General features: G+C 44.5%; 1 protein-coding gene and 1 long non-coding RNA gene across 4 annotated transcripts in view; one reads left to right on the top strand and one right to left on the bottom strand.

The window, feature by feature from the left end:
• LOC137563985 (uncharacterized) overlaps positions 1-16,769 on the bottom strand; it is a 230,566-nt gene that overhangs the window by 202,895 nt on the left and 10,902 nt on the right. For both annotated transcript variants that reach the window (XR_011030487.1, XR_011030486.1), the window contains exon 2: positions 1,237-1,336. This is a non-coding gene — a long non-coding RNA (uncharacterized lncRNA). The remainder of the gene's footprint in view (positions 1-1,236; positions 1,337-16,769) is intronic.
• SH3TC2 (SH3 domain and tetratricopeptide repeats 2) overlaps positions 1-16,769 on the top strand; it is a 169,399-nt gene that overhangs the window by 84,769 nt on the left and 67,861 nt on the right. For both annotated transcript variants that reach the window (XM_068277136.1, XM_068277137.1), the window contains 2 exons: positions 1,749-1,956; positions 14,181-14,257. In XM_068277136.1, coding sequence (XP_068133237.1) covers positions 1,749-1,956; positions 14,181-14,257 — 285 coding nt within the window. The remainder of the gene's footprint in view (positions 1-1,748; positions 1,957-14,180; positions 14,258-16,769) is intronic.

Here is a 16,769-nt window from a genome sequence, read left to right on the forward strand (position 1 = left end):
TCTTGTGCCCACGAGAGCAGCTGATCACTATCAGGGTAGGTTCCCACTTGAGCTGGATCCAATGGCTAGCGGGAGGGCACAGTGTAATGTCTGCTTCGATGGTTTATTTCTGGTCCGGCTGAAGCTTAGGGCAGATGCATTTCCACCATACGCTATATGGGAAACACTTCTGCTCTGCATAAAAATCATGGACAGCACAAGAGTGCACAAAGTAGAGGATGAACAGTCACCCTGGAACGAAAAAACACAGAGACACCGGGAGCTCAAATGGTGCAGTATGTCACAAATTATAGCAGAAGCAAAAAATTATAAACAGAGGGTACTCAGAAAGGGAGGTTGCAAAGGGGCAACCAACCACTGCAGGCAGGTGGAGAACAATAAACTAGACTCCACACGCGGGTCCAGGCTAGCCAGAGATGGTCTCACTTTTCGAGAAAAAGGCCATAGGGGCTTGTAAAAGGGATCCAAGGGTATTCCCTAACCTGAGCGGGAGGAGGGGGGGGGGGGGGAGTTAAAAATGCACAACAGGATGAAAAGGAGCCCCGAAAATGATCAAATTAATTAAAGACAATAAAATCAACAAAGTTTGATGTGGCTTACCTCAATGGAGACAAATTCATATAAAAAATTTCATGAGTCCCTGCCCACTTCCCGAGGGCCAAATCAAGTGCCTCACTGTGTTAAGAGCCAAGGCGCTCAAACCTTTGCTCTTAACACAGTGAGACACTTGATTTGGCCAGAGGAAGTGGGCCACAAAATGCGTTGCGAGTGCTATTAAAGTTTTTATACTGTATGAATTTGTCTTCACTGAGGTAAGCCACCTCAAACATTATTTTATGGTTTTTAACTTTTGTTTTTCACTTTCTGGGTGCCTTTTCATCCTGTTGAGCACAAGAGCGCATTCCACTTAATGCAACAAATCCATTGCAGACTCACAAGTGTGAACGGATTCTATTTATAAAATGGGATTTGTTCACTGTCCGAGCCTCAGATGACTGTGTTTGCCATCCTCTAAGGGCCTGAGCCCACTAATGCAGTTGTGTCTGCTTCTGCCCACTTTTCAGCATCTGTAGCATTGATGTGTTGCTGAAAAGCAGACACAATTGCGTTAGTGGGCTCAAGCCCTGACTGGTTGTATAGGTGAACATGACACGTCCGTTTCCTATTTTATCTAACCTGATTTCTGTTATAGGAGATACGATCTAAAAGAAACAAATCATCTTTTTATTTACGCACCTTAATCACATTGCGTAGATTGATAAGACGGCAGTATTTCCTGCCTCAGTCACCTCTTTGCTATCTTTGTATCCATTGGACAGCCAAGTAACACAGGAGGCTGCAAAGTTAAAATATGAATTTGGTTATATACAGTATTAAGCAGCACATGTGGAAGTCTAAAGAATAAATTAACATAACAAGGATTGCATACTGTTTACTATTTTAGCAGGGTACACATCTGATTGTCTGTAGTTCTAAAGTAAGTTGACAATCATAATATCCAGCAGGAAATCCCTCCTATGTTAAATCGTGCCTCTCACATCCCCTGACAATGCTGATTCTGGGAACATGGTGGAATCTTGTGAATTCTTGGGGATCATGCAGCTGGCAGAGTGACCTAAAAGAGGATTCTAATCTTTCTTCATTGTGGGATCATCAGTCAGACTGTCGCAGGTCAACATGTATGTAAATTATCAATGAAATGAGGACCTTAACAATACAAGGAACTTTCTGTCTCCTGTGAACTGCAGGGTGCTTCTATGCCCGAGCTGTGGTGCATGACGCTGGTGCACAGGTAGACGACGAAAGATCGGAGTTTCTTGCAGTTTCTCTGCATGATGTGGTCTACGTGAAAGACATTGGTGATGAGTCGTCATGGGAAGGCCAATCACTGAGTACAGGAGAGCGTGGATTATTGCCCATCATATCAGTGGAGCCACTGCCTCATCCCTTCTATCAGTAAGTGTTTTACTACTCAGACTCCATTGTTCATAATACTTATGGGAAGAAAGAATCGCATGGTAAGGGACTATGCATTTAGTAGCTATTGCTGAAGTGTCAGCATTTCACTTTTGATGAGAAATTGAAGTGGAAAGTGATTGCATGTTACCCTTCTTGTTATTTATACTGTAAAAGAGTCAAGTGACAATACACTCAGACCTAATTACTGTCTGGACATTAGACTTAAAGAGAATCTGTATTGTTAAAATCGCACAAAAGTAAACATACCAGTGCGTTAGGGGACATCTCCTATTCCCCTCTGTCACAATCTAACCGCTCCCCGCCGCATTAAAAGTAGTCAAAAACAGTTTTTAAAAGTTTGTTTGTAAACAAACAAAATGGCCACCAAAACAGGAAGTAGGTTGATGTACACAGTATGTCCACACATAGAAAATGCATCCATACACAAGCAGGCTGTATACAGCATTTCTTTTGAATCTCAAGAGATCATTTGTGTGTTTCTTTCCCCCTGCAGCTCTCACCCACTGAAGTTACAAGCTAATTGTTTCTTCCTGCAGACAGCTCTGCCCAGTGTCTGTAATTCCTCAGCATGTGACTCCTTTCACAACAGAGGAGGATTTATCCAGCTTGTAAAAGATAAGAGAGCAGAGAAAAGCTGGCTAATGTAAATAACACACACACACAGGAGTGTGCATAGAGGGGGCCTGGAGGGGGGGCGTGCATCACAGATCCACAACACTGAAGTTGGCAGCCTTCCAGACACAGGGCGGCAAGTCCGCCAGGGGAAAGATAAGCTGATTTATTACAGAGATGGTGATAGTAGAAAGTGCTGCAGTAAGCCAGAGCACATTAGAATAGGTTTAGGAACTTGTAGGATGGTAGAAAACAGGATGACATTTTTGTTACAGAGTCTCTTTAAGGTGGCCATGCACTCGTTAGATTAGCAGCAGATAGATCATCAGATAGATTTCTGATCTATCTGATGTGTTTAGGAACATTTTTTTTTACTAAGAACAGATTTCCAATAGATTTCAGTATGAAATCTATTGAAAATCGATCTGATGGCATTTATTTGCCATCAGATTTCCATTAGGGCCAATGCAAAATGATAAGCAATCTCAACAGATCGACCTAGATTTTCCAGCATGTCAGATCGATTGAAATCGATCGAAATCGGCTGCAAATCGATCGACTGGTCAATCGATTTGCGATCGATCGGCTGCTAATCGGCCCAGTGTATGGGATCCTTTACTGTGTGGATACTGACCTCTACCAGATACTTCAGTAGCAATGTTTCCCCGCTGGTGTTCCATGCACTATTCCCCTGTACTGTGCAGTCTGGTGTGGATGGAGTCCACAGATAAACTAGATCAGATACAAATCATTTTTGATATCTACTTAGCCTGTGAAAGTGATAACTATGTACAGTATGTAGGCTCAGCAATATGGAAATACAGATCTCCAGTCTTTGCTTACTGTTTGGGTGTCTTAGTGTGTGTGTGCGCACGCGTGTGTGGGTGCGTGTGTGCCCCATTACTGTCTGTGTGTCTTTACTTTGTGTTTGTGTGATTTTACTGTGTGTGTGCGCCCCATACTGTGTGTGTGTGTGTGTGTGTGTGTGTGTATGTGTGTGTGTGTGTGTGTGTGTGTGTGTGTGTGTGTGCGCGCGTGCGTGCGTGCGTGCGTGTGTATGTGTGTGTGTGTGCGTGTGTGTGTGTGTGTGTGTGTGTACCCCATACTGTCTGTGTGTCAGAAAATTGGCACATGAATCTAAAAATGCTCAGCAGCTCAGAACAGCTGTTATAATAATAACTGTTTTCTGAGAAAACTCCACCGTGCATAATTGCTTTCATGTTTAACATTCTTTATAAGGAGATCTATGCCTGTCCTGTCGCGTGAAGCCTGTCACTAAAATATCTTTGGTTTAACCTTGCAGTGCCAGTGTATAACCATTACCACATTAAAAATGGTGTTTTTTTGCAACCAGGTTTTAATCATTATTCCTTTCTTAGATCTACTCCCGTGTCCTGTAATGTATTTACAGCAAACTAGGGCTCCGATCATGTGACAAAACCATGGGACTTTGTGAGAGCCCACAGGGCTTTGATCATGTGAGAGCACACTGGGGCATGGAGGGATGGCAGGTAGAGATGGAAATGCAATAATATTAGGCAGTGACGGGCAGACCAAGCACAGCAGCACTTGCTCTCTTTTGCAGCAGGCAGTTTGCAGTTTGAATGCAGATTATTAGGTCCCTGTTGGCCTTCTCATGAATCCTCTTAGAACCATTGTAGACAGTGCAGGAACAGCTCATCCTGCTCCTCCTCCTCCATTGGGCCCACCCTTGCAGAAAGGAGAAGACTGCCACTACCTCTGGTTGCAACCTCAGCCGCTTACCCCACCTGGGGGCCATGGACTTATGAAGGAGGGAGGGAGCTTGTGGCATATTGTCCCTCCAGCCATACCTCAGGCTCGGTTCACATTAGCATTTGCCAATGGAACCGGCCGTATGGTTCCGTGGTCCGTTCCGCTGAATGGACAAAAAAAATGGAGCAGGACCCAATTTTCTGGACCGTTTCACTCAGCAGAATGGAAACGGAAGGTTTTGCAGCACAATAGGATCCTATGCAAAACAGACGTTTTACATGCAAACTGGCAGTAAAAACAGACCGTTTTCCGGATCCAGATGGCCGGATCTGTATGTCCGGCTCCGGAAAAAACGCAGATGTGAACCGGGCCTTAGTCAGTTAGCATTAACAGCCAGAAGAATGGAAGAATATGCTACCAGACTACTCTTGGGTGCCCCATACCTCTTCCTCTTCCCACCACCTGGAGTATGCAGGATCTTTAGAGTATGGCCCTAACCAGTTGGTCCAGCAATGCCATTGTGCGCAGCACTTGTCTTATCTTGTGCTCAGGAGTTACATGTATTTGGCAAAAATCAACAAACAGATTTTAGGTAATGACGATATATTCTTAAGTTACTTGACAGCATAAGGTATAGCATGTATGCCCAGTTTATGGAGCAGGTCTAACAAATTAAGGATTACTTGAGACAATGTTACTCTCAAATAGTGGATACTTGGCACACGTCATCACATTAGGGCTCAGATCAGGTGTCAGCACACTAGGACGTGAGGGTGGAGTCACTAAATTTTATGTTATGCTAATAGCGCACATAAAGGCATAACGTTAAAAAATAGAAGAGAGATCAAGAAATGATTGATAATCGCCATGTAAATTGTTCATTGTTTGATCTACAGTCAGCCTGCACGTAATAATCTTTAATACTGGCAGACATAAAAAAACAGGCAGCACCAACAGCCATTATCTATAACCACACCCACTAACAATGTGATAGGCTAACATTTTTTTAGATATATATATATATGCACAGAGGGAGATACTGGTTACTTGGCTGTTAAAAACAGCCGTTATTTCTCACAATGCTACAAGGTTCACAGACAGGAAGCTGTCAGGACCTAGGTCCTAACATCACACTGGGGGAGGGGTTTAACCAAAAATATCAGCCACACAGACCAACTTAGTGATCTATATGAGAATTCTCCCGCTGCCAGCAAGTTTCATTACCGGCAACGTGTAAATCAACGGCAACTGCACCTGCGTGTCCAGGGCTTCGCAAAGCTTTCTTCGTGTCGCAGCCCGAAGGGCGCTATAGCGGGCTGGAACGCTAAAAAAGCTACTCATAGCCTGGGCACGAAACTAGCGGGCGGCGGGAGAATGAAGGATCGTAGAGGACCAGCTTGGGACAGGACGGCTGCTGGGGGCTTGGGGCAGCCCCAGGTAAGTGAAACTGTTTGTTTTTACAGGAGTATTCCGTTCCGCTTTACCCAATTAGCAGCCATGAACAAGTTGCATACAGTTGTGTTCAAAATTATTCAACCCCCAATGCTGTAAAGGGTTTTAGGGAATTTAATGTACATTTGTAATTGTGTTCAGAATGAAATCTTACAAGGACTTTTTAAAGAATTAAATGCAACTAAAATGACACCAATTGTTTTTGTAACACAGTATGAAATTTTTTTTTTGTGTGATTTCTTCACTGACACAATTATTCAACCCCTTAAAGAGACTCCGTAACAAAAATTGCATCCTGTTTTTTATCATCCTACAACTTCCAAAAGCTATTCTAATGTGTTCTGGCTTACTGCAGCACGTTCTACTATCACCATCTCTGTAATAAATCAACTTATCTCTCTCTTGTCAGACTTGTCAGCCTGTGTCTGGAAGGCTGCCAAGTTCTTCAGTGTTGTGGTTCTGTGATGCATCTCCCTCCTCCAGGCCCTCTCTGCACACTGCCTGTGTATTATTTAGAGTAGGGCAGCTTCTCTCTTCTCTCTTATCTTTTACAAGCTGGATAAATCCTCCTCTGAGCTGGCTGGGCTTTCACATACTGAGGAATTACATACAGGCAGAGCTGTCTGCACTCTGCAGGAAGAAACAGCCTGACACTTCAGTGGAAGATAGCTGCAGGGGGAAAGAAACTCACAAATGATCTCTTGAGATTCAAAAGGAAGGGTGTATACAGCCTGCTTGTGTATGAATGTATTTTCTATGTGTGGACATGCTGTACATCAACCTACTTCGTGTTTTGGTGGCCATTTTGTTTGTTTATAAACAAACTTTTAAAAACTGTTTTTAACCACTTTTAATGCGGCGAGGAGCGGCGAAATTGTGACAGAGGGTAATAGGAGATGTCCCCTAACGCACTGGTATGTTTACTTTTGTGCGATTTTAACAATACAGATTCTCTTTAACCACTTAAGGACTGCAGTCATAAAACCCCTTAAGGACCAGAGCCTTTTTTTCCATTCGGACCACTGCAGCTTTCACGGTTTATTGCTCAGTCATACAACCTACCACCTAAATGAATTTTACCTCCTTTTCTTGTCACTAATACAGCTTTCTTTTGGTGCTATTTGATTGCTGCTGCGAGTTTTACTTTTTATTATATTCATCAAAAAAGACATTAATTTTGTCAAAAAATGACTTTTTTAACTTTCCGTGCTGACATTTTTCAAATAAAGTAAAATTTCCTATACATTTGAGCGCGAAAGTTATTCTGCTACATGTCTTTGATAAAAAAAAAAAACCATTCAGTGTATATTTATTGGATTGGGTAAAAGTTATAGCGTTTACAAACTATGGTGCAAAAAGTGAATTTTCCCATTTTCAAGCATCTCTGACTTTTCTGCGCACCTGTCAGGTTTCATGAGGGGCTAAAATTCCAGGATAGTACAAATACCCCCCAAATGACCCCATTTTGGAAAGAAGACATCCCAAAGTATTCAGTGAGAGGCATGGTGAGTTCATTGAAGATTTTATTTTTTGTCACAAGTTAGCGGAAAATGACACTTTGTGACAGAAAAAAAAAAAAAAAAGTTTCCATTTCTTCTAACTTGCGACAAAAAAAAATGAAATCTGCCACGGACTCACTATGCTCCTCTCTGAATACCTTGAAGTATCTACTTTCCAAAATGGGGTCATTTGTGGGGTGTGTTCACTGTCCTGGCATTTTGGGGGTGCCTAATTGTAAGCACCCCTGTAAAGCCTAAAGATGCTCATTGGACTTTGGGCCCCTTAGCGCAGTTAGGCTGCAAAAAAGTGCCACACATGTGGTACCGCCGTACTCAGGAGAAGTAGTATAATGTGTTTTGGGGTGTATTTTTACACATACAGATGCTAGGTGGGAGAAATATCTCTGTAAATGACAATTATTTGATTTTTTTTACACACAATTGTCCATTTACAGAGAGATTTCTCCCACCCAGCATGGGTATGTATAAAAATACACCCCAAAACACATTATACTACTTCTTCTGAGTACGGCGATACCACATGTGTGACACTTTTTTGCAACCTAGGTGCGCTAAGGGGCCTAACGTCCTATTCACAGGTCATTTTGAGGCATTTGGATTCTAGACTACTCCTCACGGTTTAGGGCCCCTAAAATGCCAGGGCAGTATAGGAACCCCACAAGTGACCCTATTTTAGAAATAAGACACCCCAAGGTATTCCGTTAGGGGTATGGTGAGTTCATAGAAGATTTAATTTTTTGTCACAAGTTAGTGAAAAATGACACTTTGTGAAAAAAACAATAAAAATCCAATTTCCGCTAACTTTTGACAAAAAATAAAATCTTCTATGAACTCATCATACACCTAACAGAATACCTTGGGGTGTCTTCTTTCTAAAATGGGGTCACTTGTGGGGTTCCTATACTGCCCTGGCATTTTACGGGCCCTAAACTGTGAGTAGTCTGGAAACCAAATTTCTCAAAATGACTGTTCAGGGGTATAAGCATCTGCAAATTTTGATGACAGGTGGTCTATGAGGGGGCAAATTTTGTGGAAACGGTCATAAGCAGGGTGGCCTCTTAGATGACAGGATGTATTGGGCCTGATCTGATGGATAGGAGTGCTAGGGGGGTGACAGGAGGTTATTGATGGGTGTCTCAGGGGGCGGTTAGAGGGGAAAATAGATGCAATCAATGCACTGGGGAGGTGATCGGAAGGGGGTCTGAGGGGGATCTGAGGGTTTGGCCGAATGATCAGGAGCCCACACGGGGCAAATTACGGCCTGATCTGATGGGTAGGTGTGCTAGGGGGTGACAGGAGGTGATTTATGGGTGTCTCAAGGTGTGATTAGAGGGGGGAAATAGATGCAAGCAATGCACTAGCGAGGTGATCAGGGCTGGGGTCTGAGGGCGTTCTGAGGTGTGGGCGGGTGATTGGGTGCCCGCAAGGGGCAGATTAGGGTCTAATCTGATGGGTAACAGTGACAGGTGGTGATAGGGGGTGATTGATGGGTAATTAGTGGGTGTTTAGAGGAGAGAAGAGATGTAAACACTGCACTTGGGAGGTGATCTGATGTCGGATCTGCGGGCGATCTATTGGTGTGGGTGGGTGATCAGATTGCCCGCAAGGGGCAGGTTAGGGGCTGATTGATGGGTGGCAGTGACAGGGGGTGATTGATGGGTGGCAATGACAGGGGGTGATTGATGGGTGATTGACAGGTGATCAGTGGGTTATTACAGGGAATAACAGATGTAAATATTGCACTGGCGAATTGATAAGGCGGGGGTCTGAGGGCAATCTGAGCGTGTGGGCGGGTGATTGGGTGCCCGCAAGGGTCTAATCTGATGGGTAACAGTGACAGGTGGTGATAGGGGGTGATTGATGGGTGATTGATGGGTAATTAGTGAGTGTTTAGAGGAGAGAATAGATGTAAACAATGGATTTGGGAGGTGATCTGATGTCGGATCTGCGGGCGATCTATTGGTGTGGGTGGGTGATCAGATTGCCTGCAAGGGGCAGGTTAGGGGCTGATTGATGGGTGGCAGTGACAGGGGGTGATTGACGGGTGATTGACAGGTGATTGACAGGTGATTGACAGGTGATCAGGGGGGATAGATGCATACAGTACACAGGGGGGGGAGGGTCTGGGGAGAATCTGAGGGGTGGGGGGGGGGTGATCAGGAGGGAGCAGGGGGCAGTTTAGGGACTAAAAAAAAAAATAGCGTTGACAGATAGTGACAGGGAGTGATTGATGGGTGATTAGGGGGGTGATTGTGTGCAAACGGTGGTCTGGGGGGTGGGCAGGGGGGGGTCTGAGGGGTACTGTGGGCGATCAGGGGGCAGGGGAGGGCAGATCAGTGTGTTTGGGTGCAGACTAGGGTGGCTGCAGCCTGCCCTGGTGGTCCCTCGGACACTGGGACCACCAGGGCAGGAGGCAGCCTGTATAATACACTTTGTAAACATTACAAAGCGTATTATACGCTTCCTATCCGGCGATCGTCGGGTTAACAACCCGCCGGCGCTTCCGATTGGCCGGCGGGTTGACGTCGCGGGTGGGCGGAGCCTATTGCCGGCGGATGCGCGCGCATCCCAGCGCGCGATCCCCGGCCAGAGAGTGCCCCAGGACCTGACGCCAATCTGCGTTACGTGGTCCTGGGGCTGCCACTTTGCCGCCGCCAATATGAAGTAGGCGGTCGGCAAGTGGTTAAAGAGAACCAAATATGAAAAAATAACATATTTATACATACCTGGGGCTTCCTCCAGCCCCATCAGCCTGGATCGCTCCTACACCGCCTTTCTCCGCTGCCTCTGTCCGCCGGTACCGGGTCCCGTCATTTCGGCCAGTCGACACAAGCGCAGTGCGCTCCCACTTTACTGCGCAGGCACATGCGTACAGAGCTGGAGGGAGCCCCTGTGCATGCGGAAGACTGGCCGCATTCAGCGGAAGTGACGGGACCCGGTACCGACGATAGATGCAGCAGAGGACAGCGGCGTGGGAGCGATCCAAGCTTATGGGGCTGGTTCCCTTTAAAGACTACCACTCTTAAGAACAGAGGTTCATTCAAGTGTTTTCGATCAGGTATTGAAAACACTTGTCAATGTTAACAAGCAGCAATCAAGCATAATAAGCACCGATTAGGCAGATTTAAAATGACTGTGATACTCAGCTCCTTCTAGACATTTACTGGTGTGTTTACAAACATGGTGAAGTCAAGAGAATGGTCCAGGAAGACAAGATGAGGTGATTTCTCTTCACAGAAAGGGCAATGGCTATAAGAAGATTGCAAAGATGTTAAACATACCAAGAGAAACCATAGGAAGCATCATTCGGAAATTCAGGGCAAAGGGCACTGTTGTAATGCTACCTGGTCGTGGCAGAAAAAAAGATGCTGACTTCGACTGCTGTGCGCTACCTGAAGTGGAGAAAAGTCCCCGTGTGACTGCTGAGGAACTGAAAAAAGATTTGTCAGATGTGGGTACTGAAGTTTCAACTCAGACAATAAGGCGCACACTGCGTAATGAAGGCCTCCATGCCAGAACTCACAGGCACCCCCTTGCTGTCTCCAAAGAATAAGAAGAGTCGACTGCAGTATGCCAAAAGTCATGTGGACAAACCACAAAAGTTTTGGGATAGTGTTCTGTGGACTGATGAAACAAAATTAGAACTGTTTGGGCCCATGGATCAACGCTATGTTTGGAGGTCGGAAGAAGAAGGTAGGTCTATGAAGAAAAGAACACCTTGCCCACTGTGAAGCATGGCCGGGGTGTCAATCATGCTTTGGGGCTGATTTGCTTCTGCAGGTACAGGGAAGCTTCAGCGTGTGCAAAGTACCATGAATTATCTTCAGTACCAGGAGATATTGAATAAAAAGGTGATGCTGTCCGTCACCTACCTGAGGCTTGGGAGACGTTGGACCTTTCAACAGGACAATGATCCTATGCATACCTCCAAGTCCACTAGAGCATGGTTGCAGATTAAAGGCTGGAACATTTTGGAGTGGCCATCGCAGTCACCAGACTTAAATTTGATTGAGAACCTTTGGTGGGACTTAAACAAAGCAGTTGCAGCGCGCAAGCCTAAGAATGTGACTGAACTGGAGGCTTTTGCCCATGAAGAATGGGATAAGATACCCATAGATCGCTGCAAGACACTTGTGTCAAGCTATGCTTCACGTTTAAAAGCTGTTATAACTGGATAATGATGTTGTACTAAGTACTAAGAATGAGTGTCACTTGGGGGTTGAATAAAACTGATAATGATGTGAGCACAGAAAAGACATTTGTGGTTATTTCATTGTAAATGTTATGTTATATTTGTCTGACTTACAAGTGCCTCTTTGATTTAATTGTAAACAAGATGACTGAAATGATCAAAATCAATGTCAAACTGGCCAAAACACTCAATTTTGAACACAACTGTAATAACTTGGGGCAGGGCTGCTGCTACCGGGCTAACAGTAGAGCTGATCCTGCTTCCAGATCCGGTAAATATCAAGCACCCTCTGCTCAACTCTGCGGTAGGTACTCTGGCAGGTTGGGGAAGCACAAAGTAACATGGCACCACAGCGCGTGTAAAAAATGTTAATAATTATGGCTGGCAAAAGGTTAAAGGCATTATGCAGTTTGTGTAATCCTTATTATGTAAATAGTATGAGTGTTTAATGGATACTACACATACAATACGCCTATTAGGTTAATTGTGGCGATAACGTATGTAACATGAGCAACATATGAGATGTATCCATTGTGCGTTTACGCTCATTGGGTAACGCTCTCTATCCTCTATGTGTGCTATCAGTGCAATGTAAAGGTTTGTGAATACACCCCGCGCAGAGACTGAATGCAGCTGTACCTAAGAATGTCGTTTGTGTTACATTAACAATGACACTAAGCAGCTAAACTGTAAGGATTCCTCCTGTGGCGTGTTCTGTCCATTGCGGACAGTTTTGGCTTGTCAGCCTGCATTCGGTTGTGCATTCGCAATGAGTCACATTGTCATTTGCAATTGCTCTGCAGTTCTGGGCAGCTCAGGATGCTGTCATCATTCCACCAATGGCAGGTTCAGCGGGATACAAGTCGGTGGACTGCAAGTTTTTTTCCCTCTTGGCTGCATCCAACAATTGTCCTGCCACTGGTCACTGGCTGACTGTTTGGTGGCAGAAAAGTCTCATTCACATGAGATATTTTATGCTGCATTAAACATTTATACATTGTTAGTGTGTTTTTAGTAGGTGTGCCAATTAAAGCTAAAATGTATCACTCTATTAGAGCGCGCCTCTCGTCTTTTACTTCAAGCATTCCCCAGAAATTGTGAGACAGATCATTTTGGCGCACACTCACAGCAACGTAGCGCCTGTCGGTCTGACCTGTTCGCTTCCTTGGACATAATGTTATTACGGCTATTGCAGCTCAGCGGGATTTTCAATGTAATTCTAGCTATCCGGCGATAGCTAGACCCAAAAATTACTTGTCCCTCAAGTTGCTATGACTCGGGAGGGGGAATACCGGTAGTATTTAACGCCACTCGCAGCAGGGCGCCCAACTGACCTTGCAACTATCTAATACATACTCAGAAAAATGGCCTGCTTGTAATAAGTGTATAAAAACAGAAAATGATGATTTGGAAATCATATACTGTATTTTCCACCTTTCCTTAGTCCATCTTATATAAGCTTGTCACTATAACCAATATATTGTCTACCAATTCTGTATTATGTTCCAGTGTCTATATTATTTATGTACCCATGTTTGTTTACTGTGTACAATGCATATTCTCTGTATGTGGAAGTATGTTTTTTGAATTTTACAATTTTCGTCATACTGCTTCGGTACATGATTTGTGAATGTATACTGTTTTTATTACATTTTATCAAACTGTTACTTCTTGCACATCAATATCTGGTCAGAAATCCTCCGTGCCTGCTTCCATAGCTCCGTTGGATTAACTTTGGACTGGTTAACAAATAAGTCTGATCATTTCTGGTCCTGTACAGTACTGGCCTACCTTGTCAGTTATGCATCAGTTTTCTATCAGTTTTACCTGACTGGACCAAAAATGTGCACCTTTGAACACACCCCTAGAAGCACATAGAAAACGGATTCAAAACTGACAGGACTGTAGCAGAAATATACATCTTTTATGTGTGAACTCAACCATAGAAACACATGCTAAACCAATACAAAATGGACAGGACCGGACGGAAATGTACAGATTTATGTGTGAACACATCCATAGAAACACATGCAAAACTAATGCCGACTATCAAAAACTGACAGGACAGGACACCTTTTAATGTGTGAACCCAGCCTAAGTGTTCCTGATGCATTTGATAACCTCCTCAGGCTTGAGAGGAGTAAAGTCGGATCAGTCATGTTGGTTTGTTCAAGGGGTGTATATAACCCAAAAGGCATATTATCTAGGCAAGTTCTTGGGGGGGGGGGGGGGGGGGGGTTGGGAGGTGTTATGGGTGTTCAGCTCTACTCTTTCAGCAGGTACTTAGGCTGTAATTTAGTGTCAGAGAGCATTCCACAAGAAAGGTTTACAGTACTTTGCAGACAACACTCACAGAATCTTACTATTAAAACAATTGCTTTTGAGTAAACATATGTAGGCTATTAGTTTTCAGCCTGATGGTACAGAAAGCTGTAGAGTCTCATGTCTGTCAATTAGGACATATTTAAATATAGTTTTGGCAAGTTATTTCTAGAGTTGCCATCTTAACTGCACATTATTTGCTGTGTTCCAATTATCGTTAATTTGAGGATTGGGTGCAATCCAAATCATTCTGTGTCTAATTTCAAAGAACTTTGTCAGACACTGTGTTCTCATATGCCGATGATTACTAAGGATAAGTCAGTACAGAGTGTATGTAAACTGACTAGCTTGTATTTATTTCCCGTTAGATGGTTTCTCAAAGTGTACCCATTGTCCTGTAACGTGACAGAGCAGAACTGCCGGAACATCACATCGCAGCCAATAGGTAAAGTTCCTTTCCGTACCACACACAGAACCGCTATTGTTACACCTGCATATATCAGTTACAACCAACACAATCTGCCTTTGTGCTGGACTGCTGGCTGTTATTACGTTCCAGCAATACAATGCAGAACTATGATAATGCTTATACTATGAACTATGGGAATCTGTCACTGGTCAAGCTTGTTTAAGGTGGAACCAAATCCAGTCAAACAAAGCTGCCTAAAATATAGCAAAGCCACAGTGTTAAAAGCCACATTAATAACAAGTCATTGAGCCTGATTTACTAAGCAACGCTGCATACTAAGCAGGGAGGTAACAATAGGCCCTGCACCCCCACAGTTGCAGGTCGATCCAAAGGGCTGGCGGGCCGGGAGCAGAAGCTAGGGGCCTGTACAATGCAGAGCAGCAACTGACTGGAGAGCTATACATTACCAGCTATACAGGTCCTCTTAGCTTTAAAAGGTCCATGCAGCCAGCCAATCACATGACATGGAATAGAAGCCACATGGGGATTGGCTGGCTGGCTGCATGACACTTGCCAACTGAAGAGGAAGTGAAGAGAGACCTGTATTGTCACCGGGAGCAGGTGATGTATAACGCTCCACCCCCCTAGCTCTTGGCTTGCCCCCCACCCCTTGTGATGGACGATGGGGGGGGGGGGGGGGGTCCAGCCGACAGATCTATGTGGGGGGCTCACTCCAATATAGTTATACCCCGATACTAAGCAACATTGAGGTTGATTCACTAACAGCTGTTAATATTGCTGTGTGCAGACAGTGTACGGTAATATTACCAGTACTTACTAAGCAACGCCGGCAACACCGGCAGAGTACCACACATTGCACAGTTAGCGCGACCCTTATGTCTGTAGCCCATTAAAATTTCTTATTGTGTCAAAGCTCCCTGCCTTAGGACCCGTTTCCACTAGAGCGAATCTGCATGCGTTTTCTGCATGCAGATTCGCATAGACAATACAAGTGGATGGGCCTGTTTCCACTTGTCAGGATTTCTGAGAGTTTTTCTGTGCAGAAAAAATCTGCGCGGCAGAGCCATCAGAATTTGCATAGCGGCCGGAGCGCAGAGACCCAGGTAAACTAAACGCCATCTGCGCGTTCTCTGCAAGTGGACTCAAAAGGGGGTTGCCCGCTGGCACCCTTAGTCCACCCCCACAGAGTGGCACCCCCTTCCTCCTCTCCCCCCAGAGTGGCACCCCCTTCCTCCTCTCCCCCCAGAGTGGCACTCTTCAGCTTACCCAATGTGGCACCCACCCACTCCTACCCACCCAGGTTGGACCCCTCATCTCCCCCCAGAGTGGCACCCTTCTCCCACCCAAAGTGACACCCTACCACCCATTATTATTATTATTATTGATTTATAAAGCGCCAACATATTCCGTGGCGCTGTACAAAGTAAGAAACAAACATAATACAGACAATGGTGTACACTAATATACAAGATACATAATTAGTGACAAAATACAAAAAATGATACAGCATACAGAGTACAAAATACAGAAGTGGTAATGACATTGATAAAAGTAACATGATGAATAAAATGTATAATGATTTCCAAGACACAAAAGGGGGAGAGAGCCCTGCCCTTGCGAGCTTACAATCTAAAGGGAATGGGGGGAAACAAGAGGAGGGGTAGTATACGATAAAATATATAAAGACACTGTCTTTATATATTTTATCGTTTTAGGATACCTAGTAGGAGTGCAATTTGGTCTTAGGACAAAGGGAAGTGGCCTAGGGTAGCGCATATGCTTGTCGGAACAAATGAGTTTTAGAGAGCGTTTAAAAGTAACAAAGGTTGGCGAGTGACGGATGTGTTGTGGGAGGGCATTCCAGAGAAGGGGTGAAGCGCGTGCAAAATCTTGTAAGCGGGAATGTGAGGAGGTGATTCTAGAGGAGGACAACAGAAGATCGTGTGCAGATCTGAGATTGCGATTGGGTTTGTATCTGGAAATGAGTGATATGTACCGGGGAGAGAGATTGTGGAGAACTTTGTAGTTTAGGGTTAGGAGTTTGAACTGGATCCTCTGGTTAATTGGCAGCCAGTGAAGAGCTTGACAGAGAAGGTCAGCTGAGGAAGATCGAGAAGAAAGATGAATGAGACGAGCAGCTGAGTTCAGTACCGACTGGAGCGGGGCCAGTTTGTTAGAAGGTAGTCCACAAAGTAGTACATTGCAGTAGTCCAGACGAGAAATTATAAGAGCATGTATTAACATTTTGGTTGTGTCTTGAGTGAGAAAGGGACGGATGCGAGATATATTTTTAAGTTGGAGATGGCAGGAGCTGGTTATGGAGTTAAGATGAGGAATAAAAGAGAGAGAAGAGTCGAATATTACCCCCAAGCACCGTGCTTTGGGAACTGAAGTGATGGGAGTGTTATTAACATTTAGGCTGCATTTCCACTTGTGCGGTGCGAATCGCCGCGGTAAAAATTTGCATGCGGATGCAAATTTCGCATACGAGTCTATGCGAATTTTCATGCGATATCGCATGAAAATT

The sequence above is a fragment of the Hyperolius riggenbachi genome, chromosome 3 (genome assembly GCF_040937935.1).
Source record: "Hyperolius riggenbachi isolate aHypRig1 chromosome 3, aHypRig1.pri, whole genome shotgun sequence".
NCBI lineage: Eukaryota > Metazoa > Chordata > Amphibia > Anura > Hyperoliidae > Hyperolius > Hyperolius riggenbachi.